Raw genomic sequence first — 9,985 nt, forward strand, 5'->3', positions numbered from 1 at the left:
AAAGATTTATGTCAGCCCAAAAAGTTGAGTAAAATCTATTCTGTTAATAAAAAAGTGGATAAACTGAGCTTGACAGGTGGGTTTACCCTCCACTGCATCCCTGATTATCCAATAATAAGGCAGTCGCATAATAAGAAACAAATATTTATTCGAAATCCATGCATATTTTAACACTCATCATGAAATGAATGATGACACATTTAATAGTACTCAAAATTCACCAAACTTGCATAACAGAAACCACATTTACACACCCTGGCAATCTGCTCTCTTTCTTCAGCCTATAAGCAAAGATGTGGCAGTGTGTAAATTCCCCCTGAGCATCAGTGTCAGACCAGTTCTCTGTCCTTTGAACACTTTAGGACTGTTGTCGTTCTTTATTTTTATTGCAGGTTGATGGAGTCCATGGGGCGGTTCATCAGCAGAGTCACCTCCAGTTCCTCTCTCTCACTGTAGAACTGGGCCTTCCCCTCCTGGCTGTGGACCGAGTGAGGGAGATGAAGACCTAGTTTACTGAGGAGAGGAGAGAAGATGGAGAGAGAGAGAGAGAGAAAGGGAGTGTGTGTGTGTGTGTGTGTGTGTGTGTGTGTGTGTGTGTGTGTGAGAGAGAAAGAGAGAGAGAGAGAGAGATGTTAAAGACCCCATGAAACAGAAATCAAAGCTTAGATCATGATATGTAGCTCTGATTAAAAGGAAATGCCTGGAAATGGAAGCTTTTGACTCTGGATTGAGTTGCTCCCGCTCCGTGTCGAGGGGATAAAAATAAAAGAGAGTGTTTTCAAAGCGTCCCCTTACTATTTTGGCGTCCGCAGATCAAGGAACTTCTCCCTCACATCCAGGGCCACATCTGTTGCTTTAGTGTCTGGCAGTTTGATTTTCACCTGAGAGGGGGAGAAAGTTAAGATCATTAATGTTGTATACTGTGCACATATGAAATAGTGCACACTTTAATCTTTACTTTAATATAATTCTAAGAGAATATTAATTATCAGATGGGATGATTATACCAGGGGTGTCGTTTTTTCAAGATTTTGGACATACAACTTCTATTCAGTCCTAATGCAGGGTATCTGGGAGTTCTTAAAAAGTCTGAAAAAGTTTTAAAATATCTATATTTAATGCTGTAAAAGTATTAAAATTACAAATACAGTTATTAGAAGTCTTATTTTTTCACCATGACAGGGTTCTTTTTGCTGCATGTCCACATTGGATTTATACAAAACATATCTATGTTGTTTTTTTTTCATCATATCTGCTTTAATAAACATGGTTGAACTTTGTGTCCCCTAACAATTAATTTACTGTTGTCCTTTTTCTTATACATTTATAGTTTCAGAACTTTCATTAGCTGTATTCAATCTGAAAATTTAAGGTCTTAAAAAGTCTTAAATTTGACCCTGAAACATGTTGACACCCTGTAATGGGAGGTAACTGTTATCTTGCCTGGTTTTGTGCTACTTTGTGTTCCTGATCACATCCCTGTACACTTAATTCTTCAGTGTCAAACACAAGTTTTGATGAACTACAGTCTATTTAGAGAACTGGTAAGGTTCTGAGGTGGGTTAGGGTTAGGGTTAGTGTTAGGGTTAGTTTTGTGTTACCAGCATGGCTTCACAACACATGGAGGACGGGTCCTTCCTGCTCAAGCCCAAGAACAGATCCTCCGTCCCCACATTCTGCTTCAAGATTATTTCATACCTGCACACACAAAGGCAAATAAACACACCCACAATCAATATTCATCTCATTGTAATATCAGCAAACATCCACCCTGAATCCCTACCAGCTCCAACGGGTGATGCTCTGACTTCATTGGAGGGGGGCAAGTGAAAAGTAAATTTACCTTCAGGCATAAAGTATGAGATTATTATTAAAGGGTACAGGTTGCTTTACATGAATGTTTTAAAGTGGATTATTATATCTGATGTAGCTGTGACACAAAGGGACATAAGAAGCACCGCTGGGGATTAAAACTGGACATTATAAACCAGAATGAGATGTATAGTGTAGATAATGAAGTCATAAGAATCAGAAATTGGGTAAATAGCGCATATACAGAGAGAAGTTTTACTGATGCTCAACTGCTGAAACTTGTTTCTCTTTGGTTCACTTGGCTGTGTTTGGTTTTCTCCCTCTTCTCTTATTATTTCCTATTCTCTTGTAATTTTTGTTTTTAAAGATTCATCTCAAGGGGTTTATCCTGTCAAAATATACATACGTTTTCACAATGCGATCCCAATTAAGGGAGTGGGTATACAATGCTACAGCGGTGACATCCAAATTCCCCAGCGTTTTACCCCGATACACATCAATGACTCCGTTGTTGTGTGTTCCTTCTGGACATGTTGTCTTACTCAGGCTGCGGTCGCGGGTCAGAGAGATCATCGTACTGGGAGCCTTCTGCCACCTCCTCCTCGCTCCAGATATCTTTGCTGTTCTTCTTCATATAGGCAGTCGACACTGTATGAAAATAAACATATACACACATTCTGTTTCCGCCTCTCATCTGGTGTGCCTTCTGTGTAGGCTACCAAATACTTCAGACTTATGTGCAAGAAATACAAAGCGCTACCCTCTTTATCTTTACTGGTTTTGGGTGGGGGGCCAATCTGTCCAGGACCCAGCTGTGCACAGGCTGCCACATTCTGTTGAGATTAATTGATGTTATTGTAAATCAGCTTGCCTTAACAGCTTTAGAGAACAGGGCTTGTAGTTATATAGGCTATATATACGGTATACAGAGTGATGCTGTAAATAAAAAGGTGGGAAAACTATGGTGTCCAGTTGATCAGTTTGTCATCATTATAAGGCAAACAACCACCAATATAAACAAAAATCTATTATATTTTCAGAAAAGCATTAATTTATGCTTTTTCCTTACAAAACAAAAACCTAATCTCATATACTTACATCAGTTTGACACTACTTACCATGTTGTATACCATTAATTTACATCATTAAGACTTATGTGAGCCTAAAAAGGAGGGTAAACTATATTCTGAAATTAAAAAAGGCAGGTAAACTGAGGTGGGTTCAACACCAATCTTCTCTTACTTTACAGTCTTCATCATCATCATCCTCGTGCTGAGTGGATAACAAGGCAGACAGAGCCTGCAAGCTCTGGATAGAAGACACTCCAAGACCTTCCATTCAGAAGAGCACAAACTTCTACCAAAGTAAAATTAGGTTTTATTCACAAAAAACGTACTACTACCAAACTGCAATAATAGAACCTGTGAATTGAACGCAAAATAAACCAGTAAACACGAAAGACTCCCAAAACAAAGCTAGCGTTAGCCTGTTTATTGCTAATTCCCCATGGATGAGTGTGGACTGTTGTTGCCACTTTGCGTTTCCCTGGAGACAACAAACCTTCCAGGCTGCCATGGAAACCAAACTGACGTCACTGACGAAAAAGACCAAAGACTGGACTAAATCAATGAATGAGATATTTTGCAATTATGTAAGAAAGAGACATTTAGACCTATATTGATTAATACATGGATAAATGCCATAGGTTTAGTTTGAAAGCAATGAATATACGTTGAATACAAGAGTACAGATAATGACATTAAGGGGGAAATTAACTTATGTCCATTAAACAATAGTAACTATTAAAGGAGCACTATAAATATTAAGTAAATTATGGAAAAGTGTCGTAAATATTACGCTATTATTAACAACAGTTAACAGTTAACAAGTCAACAGCTAACAGTTAGTACTCCAAATTCCCAGTAAAAACAACTTCTAAAAGCTACTATCGAGTGTTACAAGTAATTAAGTACTAGTTCCTAAATTATAAGTATAAAACCTATCCAATATACTTTGAAATGGCTTGCCAGTGTAAAAAGTCGTTACAGTTAGAGGGAGACATGCAGAGTGGCGACATTATCGCTTTGAGCCAGCCAGGTGTGTCCCTGCTCGGACACCGTAGTTAATGCATGGCCCGCAGGGATCATGTTGAAGGTGACAGGCAGTGCCATGCCGGGAGCTCCGAGCCTGATGTCTTTCACTGTCTTTGCTGCCGGCGAGGAGGACGAGCCGACCGTCCCGTTAAACCGAGACGACCTCTCTCTGTACACGACTCCCCAGCAGAAGTTTCGGTACGTGGAGCCTGAAGCGGGCCAGCTGGAGCAGAGTGTCGCCACCCTCAGGAAAACGCTCGAGCCTTACACACTCTGGTGTCAGGACGTCTACGGTAACATTAAACCCAAAGTTCAGAGTGTCATCCAGCGTGGGAATGACACCTATGCCTATCTGCAAGACCCTCCGAAGGGTTTCTACCCCCGGGCGGGAGTTATTGGTGCCACCGGTGTCCTGGGACTGTTTCTCGCCAGACGCTCCAGGATTAAAAGGGCGATCTACCCGGCGGGCCTGATGACCGCCAGCGCCTCGCTCTACTACCCCGAGAAAGCCGCAGCTGTGGCCAAGTCAGCCGGAGACTCGGTGTATGACTGGGCGCTGCAGAGCTACCTGGCCATCGAGAAGACGCTGAGGCCCGGCAAGAAGGCAGAGAAAGCTTCAGAAGATAAACCCTGATCACAGCGCGGCTCTGCACCAGCACCAACTCAGCAATACACCACATCAGCAGCCTTTCTTGTTACTGTAGATTCACAAATTTCCAACCGAACAGGCTCTAATCTGAGTGACTTTCTCATGCCCAGTTTTTGCACTAGCTTCCAATTATAACTCAGGCCGGGCATAGCCTGTTACAGGGGTTTTTAAACTTGAAATGATTTACCTTTGCTTCCGATTTGAATGTATATTTATCGAGAGACCTAATAAAATTATATTATCTTGAATATCTTATGATCTTAAAAGGCACCTGTCCCACTGGTTTTCTACATGTATCAGTGTTATATGTGTGATAATTGTACGCCACTGATGTTCTTCAATCATGTCAACAGCAAAACATAAAGAATGTGAATCAACATCATCATACTCCTGAATCTTATGTCATACATTCCTTATCATAAAGCTGGATTCTGCACCGCAAGGGCTTAATGGTAAAAGTCAATTACTGTGTAGTGTGTGGATCGTAAACATTAAATCATAAAGCCAGATTGCATTAACAGTCTAACCCTCTAAACCAATTCTCCTGATGTTCGTTGGCTTTCCAAGGAGAAAGCAAATTACATTATTTACAATTACAATGTAACCAAGGGTATTGCCTCAACCTAAAGGGAATGAACAATGTGTGACTGTTTAACATCTTTATTCATCTCAGCCAAAAAAAAAAAAAAAGTGTACAAAATTAAATATCAACCACTTCAAAGAAATTCCTTGTCCTCCATGACTCAGAGCAGCACCAGCTTCTCGTTTAGGGCAATCTGAGCTTGGGTGAGGTTAGACAGGTAGGTCACCATCAGCAGGTCCTGCAACAAGCAAACATACAGCATTTACATTTGATTTGTTAGGCATTTATCAGAAAATCTTATCTAGAGTGACTTAAAATTAGTCCAATAGGCTTTACATTCCTACTTCAACATTACAAGCAAACGATAATAAGGAGTGCGACAACAGATGTAACAACTATTCTGGTGTTCCTGGGATGATTGTGTACGTTAGACAAGTCCTAGGTTAAGAAGTAAGAGACAAGAAGAAAAGGCAAAAAGGTTTTCCCTGGTGCCCAGAAGAGCACCAATTAACAAAAGGAAGCAAAGTCTAATTAAATGCTTTCTGTGATTAATGGGAGTGAGCAAATGTGCAAAACACAAGCCTGAAAGTAGCTGATTAATAAAGGATGGGAAAGCAAAAGGGACACACTGAACCCAAAGAGGGAAAACAACATGGGCAGAGACTATCAATCTTAACTTGGATATGAGAAACTAATGCGTATCTAATTTTGGAGCTGGTAGGGAGCACTTACGTTGATATTGGAATTGAGCATGGTCTCGAAGTCCTCGGCTGAGATGGTCGGCACCTTGTTGACCAGATCCATCAGGAAACGGCCCACGCTGTTGTCTGCCGTCACCTTGCCAGACTGAGACAGACACAATCAACATTACTTAGTCATAATCGGTGTCATATTTAATTGCTTCCCAGTGGGCCTCTAAAACCAAAAGTACAAAGGAATAATAAAATCCAGTTTTCAGGGAAGTGAGCAAGACAACAAAAATGAAAGTAAAAGACAGGAAGCAATACCCTTCCATTAAATGTGTATGAAAACCTCAAACCCTGGGGGGGAAAAATGAAAAATGACATCCCCTCTTTCTCATATCTAGGTCTAACAAGTCTTCCCACTGGTGAACTCCAAAGCCTAGTCCCTTGTCGACTTCTATTCATTTGATTCGAGTCACATCATCATTCTCACCAGCACGTCCTCGATGTATGTGAGCACAGTGGCCAGCATGTCCTGTACCCTGGCCGCAGAGCCGGCCACCTGGGACAGGTCAGAGGTCAGGCCCTTGGTGCGATTGGGAGTGACACGTGTCCTCTGGAGAAGGTCCACTGAAATACACAGAGCGAGTGTTACAGCAGAGGAATACAAAAAAAAACACAAATAGCAGTAGCATCTAAACTTCTGCTTATGTTTCTGTTTCTCAGTTGCCTGGATGGTTAACTAACCTAATGTTAGTAGTTGGTAAAAGGAGGAATTTCAGGATCACACATTTGGTGAGGAAGCATTTGTTTTCCCATCAGTCATTTTCACTGCTTCTTTGGAGACTTACCGCCTATCCGCTCGGTGTCATAGTAGATATACTTGACACTCAGGGGGGTGAACATCACGCCGACTGTCTTTCCCGGCACGCCCATCTGTGCGCTGTGTGGGAGGGACACACAAAGACATTCAGACACACTAGCTCCTGTTCGTCATACACTAAAAAAGGGAGTGACCGACGAGGCAGATGAGCCAACCTGACGTAGGCGCGGATGTTCATCTTGCCGCTCTGCAGGGCCGTGTCCACAGTGAGGTGGATGGGGTTGGTGGCCTCGCGGCTGTAATACTCGTGGATCAGCACCGAGTGTTCTGTGATGTCAAAGCCTGTGGCGTACCTGTTAGAAAAAGCATAAAACGGGTCAGAAAAAAAGCATTTTCCTCCTATTTTAATTTTAAATGTCAGATATCATTGGGACTATTGATGTACCATCCAATGATGACCTCACTGGGGGACACCCGCTTGTGGAGCTCGTACATGTTCTTGGCGAACTCCATGTCCACAGCAACCTGTTGTCAGGGAGGAGAGTTGTGTCATACGGCTAAAATGTGCTTTCCCTTAGAGAATGTAATGTGTGGCAACTAGGTCTGTACTGTGCTGTAATAAATGATTATCAAGGTACAGACAAACCTCTAGAGATAAAAAGGCAGTGAATAGTTGCTATTAACAATTTTTTTTAATCTACATCTTACTTGGTGCAATGGCCCAAATATCCCCCCAGGGATCAATAAAGCCCATCTCAATAACTTTAATTCAACTATCAACCCCAAATGCGCAAAGACTCCACGTATTGTATAATGATCGATGTGTTTCACAACGCACCTCGTCTTCTGATTCATTGTGGGGGACAGAGAAGCAGTTGGTGACCTCAACAGAGTGCTTGTCAATGGTACCTGAGGAGGACAGATGTTAAATTTAACAAGTTACATGACAGTGTTATTTTAGCTATCGTCGCCTTGTTAACGTTAGCTGGCTAGCTGGCATCCGGTTGCAAGTGGCTAACACCATCAGCACCGGCTAAAGCTGGACGGATCTTAAGTTAAGGTTAACGTTAATCAAACTACGTTCGTCATCCTGATAGCTAGGTTACATAACATAACAACAAATTAACCAAAAGTAGCTATATGACTCAGCAGATAGTCAAGTTATGCGCTGAGGGCCAGCTGTTACAAGTGATGCTGCTGGCTATCTGTTTTGGCTAGCTAGCGGCTACTGTTAGCTTAATTTGCCAGCCAGATGCATCGGGCTGAACCTGCGAACATGCGTTAGCAGGCAGGCTAACGTTAGCTAGCTAACCATCTCTTTCTTTGACAGCTGGCAGTCCATCCGGCGGAGGACAAATTCGTGAAATTTCTGTTTACCCAGCAGAGTTCCGATCACACGACTTGCTCCTTCATTTCTCCGCTCGTAGGAGTCGCCGATAGAGGCGAGAACGACAGGGTGAATTTTCACCACTGGCCCGTACACCGACATCTTGAAAAAGGAGGACTGGCCGTGCTGAGTGTTTTCATTGGGGAGAGACAGTACGGTGAACAGGCAGACTGCCACCTACAGGCTGGCGGGCGAACAGCGGCTAACGAATCCAACAATGAATCAAGTTACTGATACCAATGATGATACAGTGCGGTGAGGCTCGATCTGATATCAGCAGGACAGGATTCAGTATATAGGCTAGTGGCAGGCTCTACCGATTTGATGCCACAGGTTCAGAAGAGCTTTAATAATTTGTTGCTTCTAAAAGTGCCACAAATTAGAACTACACAAATAAATTTGCATAAAAGAAAACAATTTATTTCCATAAATTCGTAGTCCATAACGTTATAGCTATAGGCTATATCATAGCCAGTTATTTTGACTAAACATTAAGCAGGCCTAGCTACGTGTTATTCATAATTTTATTGCGTTTTAATTGTAAAACAAAAAGGCCTCCGCATTTCCTTATTTCTGAGCCGTACAGGCTACAGAGGATCTGTGTAAAAGCCAGCCAAGTGGATGGAGATGAATTTCCGTCTGTTGTGGAAATGAAAAGCGTGTCGGCAGGGTTGAGAGGGGCTGGGTTGATGACAGCATCCTCAACACCTGACTGACTCCATCAGATGCACAGATGATGGAGCTCTCCGCGCTGCCGGGTTATCCTGTTGCCACCATTTCACACGTTCACAGCCCGACACATGCGATAGGCTACCAATGCCGTAAGACTTTTACATGAATGTTTTTGCCGGGGTGTGTTTTTTTTTCTGCCGCTTGTTCATTTTGTGGAGGATTTTCAGACATTTGTTGTAAATGCGGACTGGTCGGATCGGGGTGGTCTTTGTTTTCCTGGAAAAGCGAACAGGAGTGGACTGATGCTGCGTCGCTGGTAAACACCAGAAATGGGTGTCATCGAACCAGAGGTGGCAATCCCGGTTCGTTCTTGGACCAGATTTAGTGTTTTATGATAAAACATCAGCCAAAGCCAAGCCTTACATCAACAAGGTGCTACGCTGAACAGGTAAGATATTTTGCTTCTTTTTCGCTGTCTGACAATAATCCCCAAGCTTAGCCTATTGTGTTTTGTAGCCAATTGGCTGGCTGACAAGCCACAGTGTATTAGAGGCTATTTCTGATCCATCCATCATGCGTAATGCGTCATCTTGATTGTCACCATCAGTCTCCTCTTGCGTCCAGATGGGTTCATAGCATCCAAGGCTACGGGACTCCATTTTACTGTGTACATCTTTGAGAGTGACACCGCGGCTAATTGCTCAAATACACACCTAACTCAGTTCTTTAGACTTATATGGGACTTATGTAAGAGCAGCCTGATCTCAGTAGGCCTGTGACATAAATCCACCAAATCTAACAAGGCAGATAGAAAGAAAGTGCACTTAAACACATACACACACACACACACACACTCTTACCCCAAGGCGCTTTATGAAACATGTAACACACTGAAAGTGGCTTTAATGTGCATATACCACACTGCGCTCCAGGATTATCTCTTCAAAGAAAAGTAGCCCACATCTTTTTTGCCCTTCTTGACTCAATCCAAAGACAAAAGGGAATGGACAAATATTAACTCAGACATGGTGATTCCTTTCCTGCTTTTTTGCCCATTCTCTCTTCATGTTGCATGAAATGAATGAGATGAGGGAGGCAGATACGGGTGGTCAAAACAAGAAGGTAAACAACACAGGATTTAGTAGGCCTTATTGTTAATGTATCTGAAAAAGACAAATAGTAACTGAGCAAAATGCTGAATAAACCATTCTAGGTAGCTTAAGAGAATTTAAAGGGACAGGAGCAGAAAAACACACGTAATCTTTAAAAATCATTTGTTGGTC

At 42.3% G+C, this 9,985-nt stretch overlaps 3 protein-coding genes across 3 annotated transcripts; 1 reads left to right on the forward strand and 2 right to left on the reverse strand.

Moving 5' to 3' along the window:
* Window positions 1-343: 343 nt before the first annotated feature.
* dnaaf6 (dynein axonemal assembly factor 6) lies at window positions 344-3,150 on the reverse strand. The gene is made up of 6 exons (XM_071906578.2): window positions 3,055-3,150; window positions 2,573-2,645; window positions 2,355-2,460; window positions 1,602-1,698; window positions 796-881; window positions 344-513 (listed from the first exon to the last, which is right to left on the reverse strand). The coding sequence occupies exons 1-6, from the start codon at window positions 3,148-3,150 to the stop codon at window positions 384-386; spliced, it is 588 nt and encodes a 195-aa protein (XP_071762679.2). The 3' UTR covers window positions 344-383.
* Window positions 3,151-3,945: 795 nt separating this feature from the next.
* Window positions 3,946-4,931, forward strand: LOC139917450 (MICOS complex subunit MIC26-like). Its single transcript, XM_071906575.2, has one exon. The coding sequence runs from the start codon at window positions 3,958-3,960 to the stop codon at window positions 4,537-4,539; it is 582 nt and encodes a 193-aa protein (XP_071762676.2). The 5' UTR covers window positions 3,946-3,957; the 3' UTR covers window positions 4,540-4,931.
* Window positions 4,932-5,198: 267 nt separating this feature from the next.
* On the reverse strand, window positions 5,199-8,161 carry eif3f (eukaryotic translation initiation factor 3, subunit F). Its single transcript, XM_071906569.2, has 8 exons — window positions 8,021-8,161; window positions 7,482-7,552; window positions 7,089-7,168; window positions 6,859-6,996; window positions 6,672-6,763; window positions 6,314-6,450; window positions 5,870-5,983; window positions 5,199-5,375 (listed from the first exon to the last, which is right to left on the reverse strand). The coding sequence occupies exons 1-8, from the start codon at window positions 8,130-8,132 to the stop codon at window positions 5,298-5,300; spliced, it is 822 nt and encodes a 273-aa protein (XP_071762670.1). The 5' UTR covers window positions 8,133-8,161; the 3' UTR covers window positions 5,199-5,297.
* Window positions 8,162-9,985: the final 1,824 nt, after the last annotated feature.

This window comes from Centroberyx gerrardi, chromosome 13 (assembly GCF_048128805.1).
Source record: "Centroberyx gerrardi isolate f3 chromosome 13, fCenGer3.hap1.cur.20231027, whole genome shotgun sequence".
NCBI classification, from domain to species: domain Eukaryota; kingdom Metazoa; phylum Chordata; class Actinopteri; order Beryciformes; family Berycidae; genus Centroberyx; species Centroberyx gerrardi.

Bases quoted from the DNA above. Each gene is read 5' to 3' on its own strand.
- dnaaf6 (XM_071906578.2), bottom strand. From the start codon at position 3,150: ATGGAAGGTCTTGGAGTGTCTTCTATCCAGAGCTTGCAGGCTCTGTCT. The intron at 1,699-2,354 runs GTAAGACAACAT...TTGTGTGTGCAG, and splicing joins GACCCGCGACCGCAGCCTGA to GTATGAAATAATCTTGAAGC. The intron at 882-1,601 runs GTAACACAAAAC...TCCCCCTCTCAG, and splicing joins TGTGTTGTGAAGCCATGCTG to GTGAAAATCAAACTGCCAGA.
- LOC139917450 (XM_071906575.2), top strand. From the start codon at position 3,958: ATGTTGAAGGTGACAGGCAGTGCCATGCCGGGAGCTCCGAGCCTGATG.
- eif3f (XM_071906569.2), bottom strand. From the start codon at position 8,132: ATGTCGGTGTACGGGCCAGTGGTGAAAATTCACCCTGTCGTTCTCGCC. The intron at 7,553-8,020 runs GTAAACAGAAAT...TGTCCTCCTCAG, and splicing joins TGTGATCGGAACTCTGCTGG to GTACCATTGACAAGCACTCT. The intron at 7,169-7,481 runs GTGCGTTGTGAA...CCCTGACAACAG, and splicing joins ACAATGAATCAGAAGACGAG to GTTGCTGTGGACATGGAGTT.